General features: G+C 40.3%; 1 protein-coding gene across 1 annotated transcript in view; it reads right to left on the reverse strand.

The window, feature by feature from the left end:
- The window catches only part of FANCA (FA complementation group A), a 76,199-nt gene that overhangs the window by 48,785 nt on the left and 5,313 nt on the right, over nt 1–22,101 (reverse strand). Inside the window, 15 exon segments of the mRNA XM_038367988.2 lie at nt 148–236; nt 1,160–1,219; nt 1,308–1,403; nt 1,832–1,942; nt 2,884–3,017; nt 3,712–3,853; nt 4,552–4,628; nt 5,172–5,284; nt 5,951–6,017; nt 12,510–12,543; nt 13,131–13,213; nt 14,557–14,669; nt 15,619–15,692; nt 18,907–19,002; nt 19,824–19,966. Coding sequence (XP_038223916.2) covers nt 148–236; nt 1,160–1,219; nt 1,308–1,403; nt 1,832–1,942; nt 2,884–3,017; nt 3,712–3,853; nt 4,552–4,628; nt 5,172–5,284; nt 5,951–6,017; nt 12,510–12,543; nt 13,131–13,213; nt 14,557–14,669; nt 15,619–15,692; nt 18,907–19,002; nt 19,824–19,966 — 1,432 coding nt within the window.

Raw genomic sequence — 22,101 nt, forward strand, 5'->3', positions numbered from 1 at the left:
GAGCTTAGATGATTACTGTAGCACTGGATAAATTAGCAAGATTTTCTTAAGTGCTTCTTTGCTTCCATCCTAAACTTTTCTCTTTTTTCTTCTTTGATGTGCTCTTCAAACAGAATCTTTTGAGTAACTTCTACAAAGATACCATACCTGGCCTCCATCACACTTGTTGGGATCTTCCCTGTATTTTCAAATATCCGAATGGCCTTTTCAACATCTTCAAGTGCCTGGCTCTGGGGCTGGCTCATGTAGGTGACAAGGAAGGAACAGCATAGTAAAGTCTTTAGCATAACAGAGTAAATCATTCTTGCCTTTTCTTTCATGCTTAGTGATGGTGGTCTTATTTTTACAGCACAGAGACATAGGGTGCAACTACATAACTGAAATAGGCTGGTATGGAGAGTAACAGTGCAAGTATACTGGTAAGGCTGCTCTATCTTCTGTATTTCATGCGCTTTGGCTTTTGGGGTTGAATTCAGTGCTCATAACCTTTCACTTAATTGCATTGGCTAGAACTAAACAGAATGCAGGGTATGGCAATCTAGGCGTCTCTCAAGCAGGCTACTAATCACATGAAGTTGCAACAACTTGTGGCTATCTCCCAGTGTGCAAACATATCTAATGCAGATGAGGAAGAGACTAGATGACCCTTTCACTAGGGACTTAAAATAGAATTTGATCATCCTAAGACAACCCACCAATATACTCAGCTGCTGCACCACTGACAATAGCCCTATTTCATGCACTTTAAAATATATTCAGTTTCTTTACTTATTTCCACATTCCATCAGTATGTCTTATTGTATTACCAACTAAACAAAATACAGAAAATATAGACTAAAAAGTGTGACTCAAAAGGATCAAGCCAAATATTCCCTTTTTGAGTAGTATTATTCAAAATACATCTTAAACAGAACAGCATAAAACTGCAGTCTGCAGACAACTCTCCCCCCTCATGGATTATTCCCCTTAAATGTGAGAGTCATGTAGATTATACAGCAAACAGAGGCTATACAAAAATTAAAAATAATTATTTACTGAGCTGATATATTGCTAGTTTTGCATGTAGCCAATAACGCTGTGTAATTTTGTACTGAGAAGTGTTACCACAGTAACAAAAAGTATAATTTACTGGAAGTTATCCTGGAAAATCCTCCAGTACCTGCACAGCTTCCTTTGTTGAAGATAAATCCTCATAGAGTCCCATGTCTTCGATAGCAACCTGTAAGTCACAAGGGAAAATGTCACAGAGCAACTGATATTCTGATGGAAAAGGATTTTTCAGATGGAGGAGAATGCTTTTCACCAACCTTGAGATCAGCCAATCGGGTTTTGGCCAGAGTGATATATTCCAAGAGAAAGGGACGGTATTTTGTTGGCACAAAAGGCGGATGCATTATATGGACCTAAAGAGTAAAATTCAAAGCAAGGGTTTACTATTTTGACAGCATACAAAAGCCAGCTTCTGGTTCATCTCCTTACAGATTTCTGGGAGCTTTGAAGCTAGACAATGACAAGGCACTGTTGCCTGCTTAAGAGCTCATAGAAAAGCCAGTTATATGGCAAAAGAAATCTTTCCACATACAAAATTGCTATGCATTTTAATTTAGTCCCAATGTACTCTTTCTTCATTGTGTCAAGGCATTAAAAAGAACCCTCTGCTACTTTATTTTACAGAGAAAACTTGGTCCTGCTTCTGAGGTACATACTGAAAGTTATAATAATTATCTGGTCCAGTCAAGGGCCATGTGACCTTAGTTCGATAAGATGAAGCAGTTTGGAATAGACCCTTAACAGTCCCACAAGAAAATGATCTCCATAAGAAGCTTCTCACCTTCAGATATTGGGGTTCTTCAAAGGGGACCAATTCTGATAGGAACTCTAAGAGAAAGACCAAAGCCTTCTTACTGCTACCATGGTAACCACTGGCATTCCCAAAGGAAACCTGAAAGGGGGAAAATGCGAATATTGTCTTTCGGCCTTGAGAAAATTACTAGCGTTGCATCCTGCTACACTCAATGCAGAAATCCCAAATACCCTACAAATCCATTATCTGCCCAGGTAGTATTTCTGCAAATAGATATTCAAAGGATATTATTTATAAAAAATATATATATCAATCTCTGCCAGAAAATCTACCACATTAAAGTTTGGTTTAATGCTCTCTTATGAGGACATTTATAGGTAGTTAAATGAGGTAATATACTGAAGGGGAAATACAGCTTTGTTCTGATACACTTAAGCATTACAGGGATAATATATCAATTTATTAAGATCACACAAAACAAAGAATCAGTTCACTTTTCAATAAATCCTAAATATTTCACCATCAAAAGCTTCAGGACATATTTTCAGATCTTTCAAGCCAATTTACATGTACAAAAATGCATGAGAATTTGTATGCGTAAATTGCATACACATTTACAACTGTGAAAGCAAATGATCAATTATCCTAACTGATCAACACATGCAATTACAAAAACTGCACACATTTTTGGTAAACATGAGTACCTTACACATGCATTTCTCTAGCCTACAACTTGTGTTAATGATGATTTCAATTATGATTGTAAAAAATGTTGTGCAAGGAGAGACATTTCTGACCAATAAATGGAGAAGCCAATGAGGCGTTAGGGAGGAAGGAAGGAAAGAGCAGAGAAAGCTAGACTGATTAAAGAAGAAATTATTTGTAAATACAAAGGCAATATTTAAGACTAATAATATACAGTATCATCGTTTTTCTATTTCTACTCCAGGCTGACTGACTGAAATGAAGATCTTCTTGTACGGGTTTATATCAACTCATTCTTTCCAACTGTCTCCCTTGTACACACTTCCTCTTCAGTTAAGGAATAAGATTCCCAGTTAGTCCTTATTTATTCTTACCTTAAACCATTCAGCATAAGGCATGAACACAGCAGGACCCTCTAGGGCAGCCTGACGAGCTATCAAGAATGCAGTGATCATGTTTTCCATATCGTAATTCTCAAAGGCTTTTATCAGCAGACTGCTCAGTAGGTCTAGAAAAGGTATAACAATAGGCCCAAAACACTAAATATCTGTGGTAAAAACTTAATGGAATCTTGGCAGCTGTGTTGGAATATTACTACAATAAATGCAGCCAATTATCTGTGAAAAAAAGAGGTCTGGGAAACAGGGACAAGGGGCAGCACATACTACTACACTACAGATTCACATTTGGGAGAAGCTTTGGGACTATCTTAACATTTCTTCATATACAATAAAAAGGCATATTTGCTATTCAACAACTCCTTTAGACTCTACAGGGCTCCAAGCACTGCACAGAATACAGCAACTGAATGCACAATAGAAAAATGGAGTTTACCTACTAGTATCACATTGTAAATGCACACATGAAGGCAGAAGTCAGACTCTGGAACACCCTGCCAACACATTAGCAATTAAGATGGTTATCACATAACCACTGCAAGCTGAATTTAAAATTTGAGAAATGGGAAAGTCATAGCATGTAGCACGTGCATCCAGGTGAAATTTGGAGTGAGTATTTGACAGGAAAAGCAGAGCTCCTGAATTGTTTATTACCTTATAAACACAGCCGACAATTATGCACTGTCTGAAACCATCTAAAAGCAGTGATAAGTTTAATATTATAATGGTTGACTATTGAGCATTTGCAAAGCAAGAGGCAGCAATGCACACAGGTTCCCTACCAAGTTTCTCAGCCCTCTGTACCTTTAACCAGCTGCTCTGCTTCAGTCTGGCAGACTACCAATGTAGAAAAGCAGGACAGCACATGCTGCCAATTCACCTCATGAGTCTCCAGAATCTGCTGCAAATGACACATCAACTTCTCTGCACTGAATGCCACAAACAGCTGGAAGACAGAAACAGTGAATCACTTTAGCTAGGCATTCTAACCAGGCACTAAAGTGAAATCCACCCCAGATTCTCTTCTCACAGGACACTCCTGACTTCATTAATAAGGTAATTCCCTTCTGCCTGATTTTCTGACAACGCTACCCATCCAACACACCAGCTTCCCAGAGCCCTAGCCCTTTTTGACCCCATTCCTGCTACAACAAACAGCAATTCTCCCATTTACTTCAGTGGGAGCAAGGTCAAGTCCTTTAACAAAACCAAACAACCCAAGTGCCCTGCGCCCACCACTTTATTTATTTTATTTATTTATTTTTAGTTACTTATGGTTAAATGAGTGCTTTTACTTTCATTTTCCCTCCTTTATCCACACATAATTGTACAAAATTAAATCAGAACAACCACCACCAAAAAAAAAAAAAAAAAATCTTACAACTACATTTTCTTTCCACCACACTGTTGCCTACCACTATTAGGTGGCTCAGATTTTGTGACTGAAATACACCGTTCTTGAGAAGTCCTATCTCAATCTAGAGTATATTATTAGCATTTCAACAAGAAAAATAAGTACACAAACTGGAGTAAATATATTCTTAAACCAATTTTAATACATCAAGCAGTGAAAGTTTTCAGAAGTTGAAGATCTGCAAAAATATAAACAATATTCTCTTTGCAAATCTTGGGAGACAGACATACTTTGCGATACAAGGTAGTAAGCAGTGGGCAGGTTCTTGCAAAACTCCACTCTCTCTGCATATGTATGGCATCAGATGCTGCGTCCACAGGAAAGAAAACAAGTTTTATTACCAGTAGTTAGATAAGAAATAAAAACATGAAACCTCCCTGAAATGTGGCATCCAGATATATTTCAGACAGTGATTCACCACCTTTCCTCACACTTTAACAGACAGCCTGCAATTAGTACTATGTGTAAACTTCTCCCAATTAGCAGGTAAGCAGCACCACACAACAGTTCAATGGGGCTTTGCAGTCCAAATGTAAATTAGTCTCTAAGGTGCCACAAGTACTCTTTCTTTTTGTGAATACAGACTAACACGGCTGCTACTCTGAAACCTTCCTGGACAAGTCATACTTTAGAGTAGGCACCAAAGACCAGCAGCCCTCCTGCCTTATCATTTGATGTAAGCCAATAGAAAATAAACCACACACAATAAAAAGTGACATCAAGCACTGGAGGGGGGACTGTATTGTACACTTAGAACTCAATTTTTTTCTTTAACTTTATCACATTACAGCCAAGGATTGATGCACTAGCTACAGCATGAAGAGCTAGCCTTTCCTTCCTTGATTCCTACCTTTCAACAAAGGATTGTAGGTAAGAATCTCAGTCAGGGTGTGAATGAACAACTGTTGCAAAGACTCTGGAAAGTTGGTGCTTTTGTATATTGTCACAGTGAATATGTTCAGCCTACAAATAAAAGCAACAAAAGAACTGTTCAAGAACAATAAACGGGAGCCACGATCCACGATGTATGGAGTACAGTTCATTATTTTTCCCTTTAAATTTGTTTTCACCAGTCAAACTGCCAAAATGAAGAGAACTTTGACAGACTTGTTTTATAATACATACAAAAAGAGGTTACTGTGTATTCTGCTCAAACTATCAGCTTTACACAGTAACCCAGGCTGGGACTGAAGACTGAAAGATGCATAGCAAGAATGCTAATTGGGAATAGGATCAAAGCAGGACTAAGTGTCTGAAAGCAGGAAATTCAGGAGGAGATCTGAACTGATTGGAAGCTGCAGGGGACAGGAAGACGAGAACTAGGGTAGGAATAACTGTCAGGAAAGTCACAGAATGCCTTGTGGGGATACCATACAATTCAGGAGTGGCATCTATATTGCCAAAATATACTTTACTACACTTACATTTATTTTCTGTAGATATGGTCTATGGTGTTTGCATACATATATTTGATGAGGGAGGGGAATGCCAAAAATAGGTAGCCATACTTTTAAATTATTTGTAAACAGGTTAAAATATACTCATTTTATAATTTTTATGTCTATAGAAAATAGACATGCAACAGTGGGGAAAAAACACAGACAATACTCACAGGAAGAGATTTCTTACCAGCATTTCACAGCCTGTAATTTAGAAGAATCTTCCTGTTTTTCATTAGCAACAGCATCAAGTACCCCTGATCCCCCAAAATAAAAAAAACAAAAAAACACAAATAGTCAATGGAAGAGAAAGAAAGATGGAAAAAACACAGTCATTAAACATGAAGGAACTAATTAGAACAAGCAACATGTTTCAGAGTAGCAGCCGTGTTAATTTGTATCCACAAAAAGAACGGGAGTACTTGTGGCACCTTAGAGACTAAAATTTATTTGAGCATAAGCTTTTGTGGGCTACAGCCCCGTTCATCAGCTGCATAGAATGGAACATATTGGAAGAAGATAATAAGGTGGAGTAAGAGGCTAATTCTTAATTAATTAGCCTCTTACTCAACCTTTTCATGTTCTCTGTAGGTTATATATCTTCTTCCTATACGTTCCATTCTGTGAATCCAATGAAGTGGGTCGCAGCCCACGAAAGCTTATGCTCAAATAAATTGGTAGTCTCTAAGGTGCCACAAGTACTCCTGTTCTTTTTTCAACAAGCAACATGTGCACCCTTTAAGGAGGTGACCCCATTAGGGAAATGGGCAGCAGGAACCATTCATCAGTGCTCAGTTCTTAGGAAAATTTCTCTAAGTAACACAAAGGCTTAGAAGCTACTAATACTAACCTTGAACCATTTTAAAAAAGGCTCCCCAGCATGCACGAGAAATTAAACCATTTAAAGATGTACATAAATGAAAAAATTAATTTCCAAACCCTAGGGCCCTAGATTCTGAAGTTTGATGTGCTAGTGAAAATCCTTGCACCTGTTTGGAGTCCCACTAAAGACAATAGGATTCTGCATGGAGGAAGGTAGTTTATGCTAGAAGATCATATATTCACTTATTCTTTAGTGGATGACTGATTCTCCTCACTATACTAAAGAGAAAGCAGAATTCTCCTTATTAATTCCCCCCATCAGTCCCCGCTCTGGGGTTTTCCCATGTTATATCTACTAAGGGCATGGTTACATTTGCAGATGTAGAGTGCCATGAGTTAAACCTGCATTTTCCCTACTGTGCTGTCTGTCCACACTGACAGCTGCAAGCGCACTGGTGTAGCCTCATTTGCGGCACTTGCAGCGGCATTGGGAGCAGTGCATTGTGGGCAGCTATCCCACAGAGCACCTCTTCCCACTCTGGCGCTGTGGCTTGTGGGAAAGGGGTGGAGAGCGCGGGGCATTCTGGGTCCTATCCCAATGTCCCGTGATGCATCAGTTCACATCCCAGCATTCCCTTTGCTTCCGTCCACATTTGGCGCCATCTTTCAATGGTTTTTGTGCTGCGCGCTCTGTCTTCCCTTTCAGTCTGCAGGAATGGAGCCCGAACTGCTGAGGAGTCTCGCCAGCACACCACATTTGGCGGTCAAGTTATTTCTTAAGATCCAAAGTGAAAGTGAGGACTCGGATGACAATATCGACTCGAGTAATGCAAACACCACAAGTTTGCTTGTGGCATTCACAGACATGCTCACCACCATGGAATACCACTTTTGGGCTTGGGAAACAAGAACTGAGTGGTAAGATCACATGGTCATGCAAGTCTGGGATGACTAGCAGTGGCTGCAGAACTTTCGGATAAGAAAAACCACTTTCACGGGACTGTGTGAGGAGCTCACTCCCATCCTGTGGCGCAAGGACACGAGATTGAGAGCTGCCCTGATGTTGGAGAAGCGGGTGGCTATTGCAATGTGGAAGCTGGCAACTCCAAACAGCTACCGATCGGTCGCTAACCAGTTTGGAGTGGGGAAGTCAATCATTGGAATCGTGTTGATGCAAGTTTGCAGGGCCATTAACTGCATCCTGCTGAGAAGAACAGTGACTCTGGGTAACGTGCATGACATTGTGGCTGGCTTTGCACAAATGGGTTTCCCTAACTGCGGAGGGGCAATAGATGGGACGCATATTCCAATTCTGGCACCAGCCCACCTAGCCTTCAAGTATGTTAATCGGAAGGGCTATTTCTCTATGGTTCTCCAGGTGCTTGTGGATCATCGTGGGCGTTTCATTGACATTAACGCAGGCTGGCCCAGAAAGATGCATGATGCACTCATCTTTCATAACACTGGCCTGGAAGCAGGAAGCTGCAAGCTGGGACTTTTTCCCCCTACAGTCAACTGCTAGTCTGGGGAAGTCGAAATGCCCATTGTGATCCTTGGAGACCCTGCTTACCCTCTGATGCCATGGCTCATGAAACCCTACACAGGGAGCCTTGACAGCAGCAAGGAGCGGTTCAACAATAGGCTGAGTCGGTGTAGAATGACAGTGGAGTGTGCTTTTGGCTGTTTAAAGGGTCGCTGGCGCTCTCTGTGTAGGAAGCTGGACCTGGCCAATAACAGCATTCCCGCGGTTATATCCACATGCTGTACTCCATAACATATGTTAAAGGAAGGGTGAAAGATTCACTCACACATGGAACTTGGAGGTTCAACACCTGGAGGCTGAATTTGAGCAGCCAGAGAGCAAGGCTATTAGAGAGGCCCAGCGCGGGGCTGCAAGGATTAGGGATGGCTTGAAGGAGCAATTTGAGGCTGAAAGCCAACAGTAATGTCTGGTGTGGTGCCTTGCACGGGAGTGAAGTGCAGTAGGAATCTGTGTTTGCTACGTATGAAACACTGACTTGCAGTTCCTGTTGCTTTCCTGGGCTAAGGTTTTTTTTACGTTATGCAATAATAAAGAATGTTTTCAAAGCCAAAAAATCAATTTATTGAAAAGAAACACAACACAACTGCTTGTGAAACACAAAGGACAAGGGGCTGGGGAATGGTACAATCATGGATTTGTGTATGCTGTGCAATGCATGCAGCACTTCAGGATGGCTATACTGCATGGTGATGGGGATTGAGTGCAGTAGGTAAGGGTCGTAGTTTTCAGGGCTGGGTGGTGAAGCTACAGGTGTTGGAGGCAGCGGGTAGCAGTAAGAACCCAGATGTTGGGGAAAGTGGTTTGGAGGCGACATGGTGGCAGAAGAGAAAGGCTGCGAGGGGAGGGGGGGAAAAAGGGGGAGCGCGCGTGAAGGCACAGTAGTGCTCCGCCTGCCTGGCTATGAGCGCCTGGATCGAATCCACTTGGCACTCCATGATGCTCATCAGCCGCTCTGTACTTTGGTGCCAGAGATCCACATTCTGCTGGCAGACCCTCCTCCTGCCACTCCTGCACTTTTTTATTTTCATTAGTTGAATGCTGCATGATTTCATGCAGTATGTCCTCTTTGCTTCTATGTGACCTCTTCCTGATTCTTTGCAGCCTCTCAGCCATTGATAACACAGACAGCTGAGATCTCAAAGTTGCATCTATAAAGGCAAAATGCAACACTTAACAGAGGCAGCATTGTTCACACCAGACAAAGCAATGATTCCCCCATAGTCAAGGGCAAACACAGTCTACACAATAGCATAATTTGCCTGTCCCAAAGCGAGCGCACAAAACACGGGAGCCCCAAAATGGTGAGTAAGACAGGGTCAAGTGTGACTGATTGTTTCACGGCTGTACTGTCCTCTGGGTTTCTGTGCCTTGGGGAGAGCCAATAGCAGCAGGGGGCCCCTGTACTGAACACAGTCCCGACATTTTCCACAGGAGTTCGTCCTGGAAGATCTCACTGCTGAAGGTGACCAGGGAAGCAAGGGAGGGTCTTCTACTGAAATGTGGCTTCCGCCCTGGCCCATATGCAGCCTGTGTGCAGCAATGGTCCTCCCGCCCCTCACAGCAGTGGCACGGACAAGTTAGCCTTACTGGGATGAGGACAACAGTGGCTTTTGCATTTTGCCCAAGTTCTTGGATGAGACCTTTGAAGAGATCACCGAGGCAGATTCCTGTGATGTGAGAGAGCACATCAACACCCTATTCTGCATCTAGGCACGCATGCAGCCTTAACCCTCCTCGTCCCAAGAGCCTGCACCGAGTAACTTCCTTCCCAAAATAAAAGCTGCTTACCGGGAACCTCCTCTGGTGTTTGTCCCTCTCCAAGCACTGGCCGCTGCGACTGGCTACCTTCCTCCTGGCTGGAGGACAGCTCCTGGCTGCATGCATCTAGGGATTCCAGAGCATCTTCCTCCGCTAGAGCACCCTTGCTCCCGCTTTGCTGCTCCTCCTCCTCCTGCCTTGTTGCACTGGCCTCTCAGATGTCCATGGTGGTACTCGGCATGGAGGTGGGGTCACCCCCAAGTATTGCATCCAGCTCTTTGTAAAAACGGCAGGTCACAGGGGCAGCATCAGAGAGGCTGTTTCGTCTCTCGGGCTTTGCAGTAGGCATTCCACAGCTCCTTCTCTTTAACCCTGCACTGCAGTGCGTCCCAGTCATGGCCCCTTTCCAGCATGGCCCTTGATATCTGCCCGAAGACATCGTAAATTCCTGCGGCTGGAGCGCAGCTGGAACTGGACAGCTTCCTCCCCCCAAACACTGATGGGGTCCAGCACCTTGCCATTGCTCCATACTGGAGATCACCTGGCAAGGTCACCTGGAAAGATTTGCTGAGAGCACCCCACGCCTGGCTGAGCCAACAGGAAGGGGATTTTCAAAATTCCCAGAGAATTTAAAAGGTGGGTCTGATGGTTGGTCACCTGAGGGCAGGGCAGTAGAGTTCAAAGTGATGACCAGAGTGGCTAGCACAGGCATTGTGGGACACTTCTGGAGACTGATCAGAGCGCACTATAGGACAGTGGGCATCCACACTGGCGCCGCGGTGCTCCAGCAGGGGCGCAGCAAACATTATTGCACTCTCCAAGGTGGAGTACCAGCAGCGCTGTAGCTGCGGAGACAGAGCGCTCTATGTGCCTTGCCAGTGTGGACGGGTAGTGAGCTAGGGCATCCGGGGCTCCTTTACTGTGTTGTAACTCGCAAGTGTAGCCAAGCCCTAAGTAACACTCAAATGAAGACTAGGCCTACTGTATTAATTGTTGACGAAGACAACAAAGTGCACTGGCAACTCACACCTAGTACTGTCTTGGCCCATCAAGTTACAGTTCTCATTGACCAGATTAAATGCTGATCTTCTACTCTAGTGCAGTGGTTTACAACCTGTGGTCAGCAGACCCCTGGGGGTCCATAGACTATGTCTAAGATCTCCAAAGAGAGTCCACACCTCCATCTGAAATTTTCTAGGGGGGGTCCATAAATGGAAAAAGATTTAAAACCACTGCTCTAGTGAACGTGGTAGACAGAACAGCTTTTCTGTTTCTTGCTCCATCACATCTTCGAAAGTATCAAAATTACTGAAGGGAAATCCATAAAGAACTCTTGAGCTTTAAGGGAAGAGCCCTTTGATTAAGACTGGGGATTCTCTCTTGTGACCTACTTTTAAAAGGAAATATACTCAGATGCAGGAGACACACAGATGCCCCATACTTGTTCCTTATTGGCCAGACCCTGCTATTTTCTCTCTTTATTCTCTCCCTTCCTAAAGGGGAATAAATTAATGTTAAATAGAGGAGACCAGGGGAGGGGAGAGGAGAAAAACCACTCTGATCTTCAGACACAGGAGCTCACTATCACTGTATACCTAATATAAAGCATAATGCTCCCACTGCTTCTCTCACACTGACACTTCTCCCCCAGACCAAGGTCTTTGTTAAATCATTAAGTTACTTTATATAAAATATCTAAATCTGCTTTAAGGCAGTTGATTAGTTACTGAAGTGTAAAGAGCCCAGCAGTGTCACAGATGTAAAAAACAAGCTAAATTAAGAATTAGTATTAAGGCCCTTATTATTTCCCTTTTGTGGAACACCCTGCAGTTTATACACAGTTCTGGATTGTATTATATTGCCATTGAGAAACCAGAGGAACAAATGGTCAACAGCATGACAGCCACATGTGAGGATTAGGGCAATATACTGATCTATAAAGCATCAGTGGCAATGACTGAGTGCTCACCCTGCAGAGAGAGAGAGTGTGAGAGCGCTGCGAGGACAGCACAGCAACAGGTGAGGAAGATCATCTGCTGCTGATCAGAAAAGCTTCGACTTCTGTTTGGTCTTTTTTGCATTGTGATGAAAATACAGGCATTACTATTCTTGCCCACTCAGCATCATCATCACGACTGCCCAACACAAGATGGATTTCATGGGAAAATTCAGGGAGACTAGCAATTTGAAGATTACACATGCAGTTTAAATTACAAAGTTTCATTCTTGGCTCATTCTCATTAAACACATCGCTATATAAAGAATTTTCAAATTTTAGAAAAAGTTATTCTGCTAGTTAAAAATGCTGTGTTATGGTGTCACGATGATTTAGCACCAAGACACTTGTATAAAACATGCAAATTCCAAGTTCTTAGTCAGAGAGAGCTAGTATAAAAGAACAACGGGTTATCTGCAATGCAAGAGGAAGCTCATGGGGGAAAGTGCATCAGAGGTATCTTAAATGACTAGTGATGTACATGATGCAACACAACAGAGGAAATCCATCACTAGTAAACAGTTCCTTAATGCCCTTGAAAATCTCCCAGGAAAGAATGAAGGTATGTCTAGCAAAGTACACTCCTAGTAAATTGCACAAAGCCCCAACTTATAAATAATTAATACTTACATGTCAACATTTTTTGCAGTACAGCATAACAGATCTATTTAAAATAAACAAATTAAATAAACATTTAGCATTTAAGGAGGCTGTCAGTATGTTCAGAAAAAGTATATTGGCTCAAAAATTAAATTATCCTAAAATTCCTAATTTAAAGATTAACTGTTAACATACAACTATTTGTAGTATAAACACAATATATAGGATTTCCCAATTTTTTTTTCTACTTCACAGTATTTCGCATTGCACATTGGAAAGGAAGCAGAGCAATCAAGCAAAATCTGTATGTAGAAAAAAAATGGTGACCCTGAAAAGAGTTACTGTGACAATTCATCATTCAAAAAAAAAACAAAAAAAAAAAAAAAAAAACTTTACAAAGCATATTGATTTTGAAAAAAAGCCAGTTTCATAAATTAGTTCAGGAAGGTCCATGATAAACTCTCAAAGAATCACCTCTGCATTGGTCTCCTCACCGTTTACCTCTCTGATTGCTCTCCTGACTTATTGTCCTGTCCATGTCAAATTGTAAGCAATTTCCAGCATGGATTGTGTCTTATTCTGTGCGCTATAGATCACCATGTATATCAATGGTGCTTTAAAAAAACATAAATAGTACCATTTTGCCCTTACATGGGGGATTTTCTGGAATTCCACCTTCTTTTCCGGATCTGAAGTTTGCTGAAATCCATTCTGAAGAAACACGATCATAAAGTCTGCAAGATCAAGAACGAACAACTGTTTCAGCCTTCTCTTTTACCTACAATGAAAGAGCACATCCAGTCTCCCAGAAGAGCTACTGCTGGTAAAGCTTCATTTGTTACACAGCGAACTTAGCCTAGTGTTGGGCAACCTTGCTATCTCCTTAGAGGTAAAATTATTTCACATACAGGAGGACCAAAGGCATCAGATATCACAGAGGTGCTCAGATACCTCAATGATAGTGGCCATATAAGAACTTAGATAGATAGGCAGTTCATTGACTCACATATTCCAGAGTCATGCAATCAATACAACAGACTACCAATATGTTGTTTGTTACACATTTTATATAAAATAATTTTACAAAGTGATTTATCTTTTCCTTATGCTACAGATTCAAATGCATGAAGAGATAATTGGCTCTTCAGAGTTTTACACTCTAGGTGAGCCTCCTCAGAAGAGAAATCGCACTGTGCCTGAGGAGATCTGTGGAAGAGGATTAACCCACACCACTATTAGAAGAGATTCACTCAGTGCAGACAAAAATCTCAGACTGTATGTTGAATTTTCAAGAATGCATGTATTTGAACAATGAAAATGCAGAAATTTCAACCAAATAACTCAGTTTGCCTGGAAGTACCTGACCAAGTGCAGTGGTTAAAAGATTTCACTGGTACTCCTCAGTCAAATGAGCAAGCTATCAGCTTTTTCTGAACCAGGAGAGAAGCACAAAATTAGACAAAAAGGTGGGCAGAGGAGAAAACATAAAATGGAATCCTGGTTAGTATTAGGGTTGGTTTTTTGGTTTTTTTTTTTTTTTAAATAGCCAAATGGATGATGGGTACTATATGGAGGTGACATGATCAGGATGCAGGAAATGAGTGCTGGTGACACCACCACCACCACCACCACCAGAACCCTTTGATGGTCAAAAAAAATGTAATTTAACAGAATATAAAACATTTATTTGCAAAACTACATGCTAGAAGCAATGAAAGACAAATGGAATAGTGGGAACAGGATAGAAGAAAGAGGAACAGGAGATTTTAGCCACAATTCTAATGATATCATGGCCAGTAGTGGAATGGACATTCTCTTAATTATTAAAACAAAGTTATGAAGGAATAAAGAAAGAGAAAATTATGGTTCCAGGTTAACAGTCAAAGAATTCACTTTCTTAAATTCCCTTATCAGTATAGAAATGTAGCCCTCTTCATCAAAACAGATAACAAAAGAATACAAGCTGAAGACTGTTTTCATATACCTAAAGTTCTAAGTTGAACGATGTCTGTTGTAGATTGTAAAGTTTAAGTACTTAAGACCACACTGTGTTAAATGCTTAAACTCAAAGTGTTACCTGAGAGCATGTGCCCAGAAAGCTCCACATCCAGGGAAGAACTGTCTGTCTGCTTACACAGCAGACAAAGGCTGCTGCATAGCCACTCCACCACAGCAGGGGTGTCTGAATTGCTAAGAAGGCAACAAAAGCAGGTTTGATTTGTTTTTCTCTCTTTATTGTGATATTTGTTTTTCCTCCAACTAACATTCACTCACATTCAGGAGAGGACAGATGCTTTCACGCCTTGACTTCATGTCTGGTATTTATTTCTTAAAGTTGTGCCAACTGAAAGCTCTATTTCCTTTATAAAATATTTCAGAATGAATGTGCCCACAGAAAGAAAACCGATCTTGAAATCTCATGTTAAATTAATTCTTTATTTCCACCATAAAAATGGTATCCATAAAGAACAGTAAGAAAAAAGCTCTCTTTTGTCTCGAAGGAACTACCTAACATCCTGGGGATGATTTCTTCAGGTCACATAGTTGAACTTTGAAAAACCAACTAATTAAAATAGGCAATGCATGCAATTATCTCACCCAATAAGCAATATCATTATCAGGGGAGCCAAGAAATCTTCAACCTCCGCACATAGTACGAGAGAATCCTCTGAAGGATTGTTTGATTTTACTTATTAGAACACTGTGGCACACTTGCAAAATGCTGTGCAGGGTTTCAATTTCATGACTGCTACAGGAACTGAATCTGTAAATTCTCAGGATAATGAAGTTTTTGCTACATGATTCCTAAAATGGGACCTATGGAAAGTCTATCAGAAAGCACAATTATTCCAGTACATCTTAACTTCTAACTTCAGTCTATCAGGGTTTCCGTCCTATATCAATTTATAGTGTAGAGGTAAATTTATTCTCTAAGGTATAACTCTGTTGCGATACTCTGTCTTGTAAAGACAGAAGTGTGCAGCTTATGCACAATAAGATCCCTGTTCTAGACCAATTTTACTTTTTAATGGCCAAGAACTTCTGAAACAAATTTTAGGCGAAGACATTAACAACTAATCCCAGATATGTATGTTTTGAGAGACTAAAGACATCTGCAAACGTATAAACTTCTGCTTACCTCTCCAGCAGCTCTCCCAAGCTAACAATGTTGCCTCTGTGCAGGTGCCACACAACTTCCAACACGGGAGGATTCTAAGAGGAATAATGCTACAGTCAGATGATAGTGGGTAACATTTACAATAGCAAACTTTCCAGGGGCAAACATTAAAAGAAAATTAAAAATTGTTAGTCAGATTAAGGGTATGAAAAAATCTGAGCTCATCATTACAGTAATATATAAAATACCAATAAAAAAAGTTACCATAGACCTACCCACTTTTGAAATGTTTATTAAGAATGACAAATCATTCAGGTCACTTTACATCCCTGGAATAATCCTGATTACATTCTAACGGGGCAATGGACACCTCAATGGATTGCTAATAACTAGGGCTGTCGATTAATCACAGTTAACTCATGCAATTAACTCAAAAAAATCAACCACCATTAATCACTGTTTTAATCAAATTGTTAAACAATAGAATACCAATTGAAATTTATTAAATATTTTGGATGTTTTTCTACATTTTCATATACATTATATTCTGTGTTATAATTTAAATCAAAGTATATATTATTTTTATTATAAATATGTATACTGTAAAAATTAAACAAAGTAAATACTATTTTTCAATTCACCTCATGCAAGTACTGCAGTGCAATCTCTTTGTAGTGAAATTGCAACTTACAAATGTAGAATTTTTGTTGTTACATAACTACACCCAAAAACAAAACGTAAAGCTTCAGAGCCTACAAGTCCACTCAGCCCTACTTCTTATTCAGCCAATTGCTAAGACAAACAAGTTTGTTTACATTTACAGGAGACAATGCTGCCCGCTTCTTCTTTACAATATCACCAGAAAGTAAGAACAGGCATTTGCATGGCACTTTTGTAGCTGGCATTGCAAGGTATTCATGTGCCAGATATGCTAAACATTTGTATGCCCCTTCATGCTTCAGCCACCATTCCAGAGGACATGCTTCCATGCTGATGACACTCGTTAAAAAAAAAAAATGCATTAATTAAATTTGTGATTGAACTCCTTGAGGGAGAATTGTATGTCCCCAGCTTCGTTTTACCCGCATGCTGCCATATATTTCATGTTATTGCAGTCTCAGATGATGACTCAGCACGTTGTTCATTTTAAGAACACTTTCATTGCAGATCTTACAAAAGACAAAGAAGCTACCAATGTGAGATTTCTAAAGATAGAACATAAGAACAGCCCTACTGGGTCAGACCAAAGATCCATCTAGCCCAGTATCCTGTCTTCCAACAGCAGCCAGTGCCAGGTGCCCCAGAGAGAATGAACAGAACAGGTAATCATCAAGTGATCCATCCCCAGTCACTCAAACAGAGGCTAGGGACACCATCTCTGCCCTTCCTGGCTAATAGCCATTTATGGACCTATCCTCCATGAATTTATCTAGTTCCTTTTTTAACCCTGTTATGGTTTTGGCCTTCACAACATCCTCTGGCAGCTACAGCACTCGACCCAAGTTTTAAGAATCTGAAGTGCCTTCCAAAATCTGAGGTATGGCATATGCTCTCAGAAGTCTTAAAAGACCAACACTTATGTGGAAACTACAGAACCCAAACCACCAAAAAAAGAAAGCTGCTTTGGACTGTTATTGAGCAGAACCAGTCATCAGCACGGACGCACGTCCCCTGGAATGGTGGTTGAGGCATGAAGAGAAATATGAATCTTTAGCACATCTGGCACGTAAATATCTTGTGACATCGGCTACAACAGTCCCATGAGAACCCTGTTCTTGCTTTCAGGTGACATTGTAAACAAGAAGTGAGCAGCATTATCTCCTGCAAATGTAAACAAACTTATTTGTACGAGCAATTGGCTGAACAAGAAGTAGGACTGCAGGATCCAAAATTTTATAGTTTTATTTTTGAATGCAGGTTTTTTTTGTTTTGGTTTTAACATAATTCTACATTTGTAAGTTCAACTTTCACGATAAAGAGATTGCATTACAGTACTTTGTATTAGGTGAATTGAAAAATACTATTTCTTAGGTTTTTTACAGTGCAAATACATGTACAAAAATATAAAGTGAGCACTGTACACTTTGTATTCTGTATTGTAATTGAAGTCAATACATTTGAAAATGTAGAAAACATCAAAAAATATTTAAATGGCATTCTATTATTCTTTAGTTGAGCGATTAATCGTGATTATTTTTTTTTTAATCGCTTGACAGCCCTAGTGACAACATAAAACCCAAAGGTAAACAGACATTAAGAATAAACTACCCTTCCCTACAGAGAAGGATTGAAACTTGCAGAGCTGCTGTCTGTGTTGTACATTTTTTGTGGAAAAATAGATCTCAGTCGCCAGTGCTGTCAATCTAGCATTTTTCACAAACACTAGCATTCATATAAAAAGCAGAATGACAGGTAATAGCTTACATTCACTACCACTCTTTGATGCCAAAAGCCAGTCGGCCAATGCTAATGCTCCCTTTTCTCACGGCAAGAGTTGAATGCAGAAGCCAGTCAGGTGGCTTAAAAAATGGAAGCCACATAACACACTAGCTATAATACAAATAGTTATTAAACAATCAATAGCATATGAAAAGGAGCATTTACTATTCCAGATATCAGCATGCCTCAGAGGCACTGTGAAGAAGAATGAAAGTAAAGTGCTTTCAAACACCCAGGAAGATCTATTATTAAGAATAAAAGATGCATGACCAAAATTTTTCTGTTGCTTTTAGTTAAACTCTTTACCAGGAAGGCTACCAATGTTTGTCCTCCCCCACCAGAAATGCTCATAGTTTTTTAAAATATTGTCCTTCTTTACAAGCCATCTCTTGTTCACCTGTTGCAGTCACTATCAAACAGCCATTAATATTTTTTTGGGGGGTGGGAGGGAGAAAGGGTAGCCTTATTGGCTTCCTTCCCCCATATGTATGGCCTTTTTAGATTAAAACTAAAATCTATTAAAGCTGTGTGGATTAAAATATTTAAATGGAAAAATCAATGCTCCACCACATTAAGACAGAATTATGCCTTTAAAGCGCCAAAAAGGCAGTGGTGACTCCCAGGGGGAATTCAAAATGGCCACCATCCTTCAAAAAGTAGGATCAATAAGCTCTTGAGCATGCTGCTATAGGCCATTAAACAGGAAGAAATCAGATTACTAGATTTCTGCAGTCTATTTTAGGGTTATCCCTTGCTTTCAGGGGATACATAACAAGAGAGTTTAATATGCACTACTGGGTTCCACCCAAATAATCTAAACGTTCTGTCCCTACAATCTGCAGAACCAGCATTTCTCTTCAGAGGTCTTACCTGCTTTTTCCACAGTTCTTGACAGAAGAGCAAACGACAGAAGGCATTGTGCACCAACAAATCCTTGACAGTTTGAAGCAAACAAGACAATTTCTTCTGGAATGGAAAAAAGTCCACTCAATAAATATGACATACAATTATAAAAATATTGTCCTGTTTTTCCTTATTTGTTGAATTTTAGTGACTGAATGGCTCAGAGTATTGATTGGTGAGAAAACATTGAACCTTTCACCTTTGGGTTACGAGTTCAAATGCACCCCACGTCAGTAGTGACTATAATCACTGTCACAGGACAGCTTTTCAACTATTTTTGTTCACTCAGTGATGGCAGTGCAGTAATGTGAATTCATGAACTCAAAAATCAGAAGCAAGAGTCACCCCTATACCACCAGGACCTGATGGCTGTTCAGTGGACTCAGTGAAGTGAGTTAATAGTCTCAGTACAGCTGCTGGTGTCCACACACACAAACCAACACAATAATTAGCTAAAATTGCAAGCAAGGATGCTAAAAATTACACAATGGACACAAAAAAATGAACCTCTTGGGAAGGGCTGGGGCATACTAAAGAAGAATCATATACAAGAAGCTTGTACAGCCACTACTCACACTGTAGTGGCTCTATGGATAAACAGAGGACATCATTTCCAGGGCTGTCAATTCAGTAGCTTTCGTGTTTAGAAAAAGAATGCTCCATTTCTAAAGATTTTACAACATACAGCTATTAGCCATCAGTTATCTAATTCCATTACTGGTTTTGTATTTTTTTTTTTTTTAAATCTTTTGGGGACTACATATACATTTATGGAGGCCAGACAGAGTGAGCTTAAAGTGTAAAAATAAAAATAACCATTAACAATGCCTTTTTCCTCCCAATGTTCATCTTTGTGGCCATAAGAGAAAAGTTTTTCCTCTTACTCTCTGCTCCAAGTTCAACAGTGCAACTTGGTTGGACTCCATGGAAGACTTGCAAATCTGTTCAATGTTGGTAGCAGTGGTATTGGCTGACAAGATTCCCATTGGTACTCCCAGCCTCGAGGCCTGCTCCTGCAGAATGGAGACTAGAACACAAAGCAAAGTTAACAGTGTCAAAGGATTGTGGGCTGAGCACTAGACTGGGAACCAACAACTCTGGAGTTTTAATCCTGGCTAACTTTCTCTCTCCATCTATAGCTTTGGGTAAATCGCTTGATCTCCTTCCATGCCTCATTTTCCCCCATCCACAAAATGGGCAGAACAACATCTACCTCAAAGGGATGTTGTGATGATCTCGTTTGTAAAGTGCTTGCTGACTAACAGTATTAGAGCTCATTTGTCTCTCTGAGGGACAAAATTTGAAAATAACCAAAATATTCAGAAGTCAGAGGACTTTACCTGTCAGTATCTGACAGACTTAAGAAAGGCTACTGCCAGAATTACAGGGCAAGTCATACTCTAGTTTTTGTCCCTCAAGTGGACCCCTCCACTGACAGGCCTGACTTTCTTCATATCTTTCAAAGATGGAATCATATGATTCAACCACTTTGAGACCGGAAATCAGGGTGGCTCCTTAAATCAAATTTTCAGAAGTGGTCACTAGTTGTGTATTCCTCATTTCCTGGTTGCCCACTTTGAGATCTGGGACCTGATATTCAGAAGTGCTGAGCATGCTCTATTGCAAATGAGGGCAATGGGAGATGTGCTTGAATACATAAAGTGCAAAATAATGCTAAGTACTCTGAAAAAAGATAACCGTTTCTCAAATTTGGGCACCCAAAATTAGTTCACACTTTTGATCTTAAACTATCTGCCTTAACTCCCCATCTGTAAAATGGGATAAAACTTATTTCATAGGGGTATTGTGAAAAATAACTAGTTATTGTTTGTGAAGCACTCAGATACTATAGCGATTAGTGCCAGAGAAAAAGCCCATGAGGCTATTAATTCTATCTTCACAGCAGGATTCGAATAGTATGCAGTAAAAAAGGCCTACGACCATACACTGAACAATGAGGGTAAAACAAAATATTTAATAGCTGCTCATTAATTGAGTACCATCCAGCCTGTACACTGAATAAGGCAAAGGGTCAGAGAAAAAATAGCATGTGACAAATACGGCAGTTTCCTACATTATCCTTGGGCGATCTTATTGAATTAAGTTTAAGTATCTTTTGGGTCCAGTGTATTAAACGAATTGTTTATGTATTATGGGACAGGATTGTGTAACCTCTTGAGGGGGGAAATGTGGCAGATGTGAGCCCTGAAGTTTCAAGGGACTAGACTGAACAATGTGTCAGACAAGAATAGACTCCTGGAACAAGAAGTGTTTTTTCTTGGGAATATGTAGGGAGAGATGAATATAAATTCCCCAACTCTGGTTATGCAAAACCCAGCCTTTTGAAGCTATGTCCTGAGGAGTGGGTGCCTTTGGAAGACCAAGAAGAAGGAATACTGGTGCAGTTGCCCTTGAACTGTGACAGTGATCAAATAATTCAAAATCATATCATGATGCATACACATAAGGGGGCCAAATTAAGGTTGCACAGGCAATCTTAATTCTGGAATTTCTTAACTGTTGAGTGGTCAGCTTTACAATCCTAACAATGTTCTTTTAATGTAGGGAATTTTTTCTTGCTTTAGAAAAGGCTGATTAGCCAGACTACTTTTAGAAGACCCAAGTGACATGACTTCCCCCATTTCCTCTGGGAGATTAATAAATCTGAAACAGAACCTGGGATGTTAAGTTACTAGGAAGATATGATTTTACTAAGCAGAGTGTTAAACTTATCTTGCCAGGATGTCAAAATAGGATATTGTTTTATAATTAGGGGGCAGAGACATGCCAGTGAAGACTATTTTATAACTTTAAATGATCTCTTTCAGGTACCAACCTTATCCCTGGTATTTATCTACCTTACTATGAGAAAAGAGTGGACTGAAGATGCTCTGAGGGAAGTGAATGACTACAGCTGTGTACTTACACTTCTCACATGCATACCAAAGTACTCCCATAAATACCTATGGATTTACTACTAGGGGTCACACACTTTATTGCTTTTAGAGTAGCAGCCGTGTTAGTCTGTATTCACAAAAAGAAAAGGAGTACTTGTGGCACCTTAGAGACTAAAATTTATTTGAGCATAAGCTTTCGTGAGCTACAGCTCACTTCATCGGTTCGTTACATGCACTAGGAGCTCCTTGCATTCTCCCTCACAAG

This window comes from Dermochelys coriacea, chromosome 12, assembly GCF_009764565.3.
Source record: "Dermochelys coriacea isolate rDerCor1 chromosome 12, rDerCor1.pri.v4, whole genome shotgun sequence".
In the NCBI taxonomy this organism is placed as follows: domain Eukaryota; kingdom Metazoa; phylum Chordata; order Testudines; family Dermochelyidae; genus Dermochelys; species Dermochelys coriacea.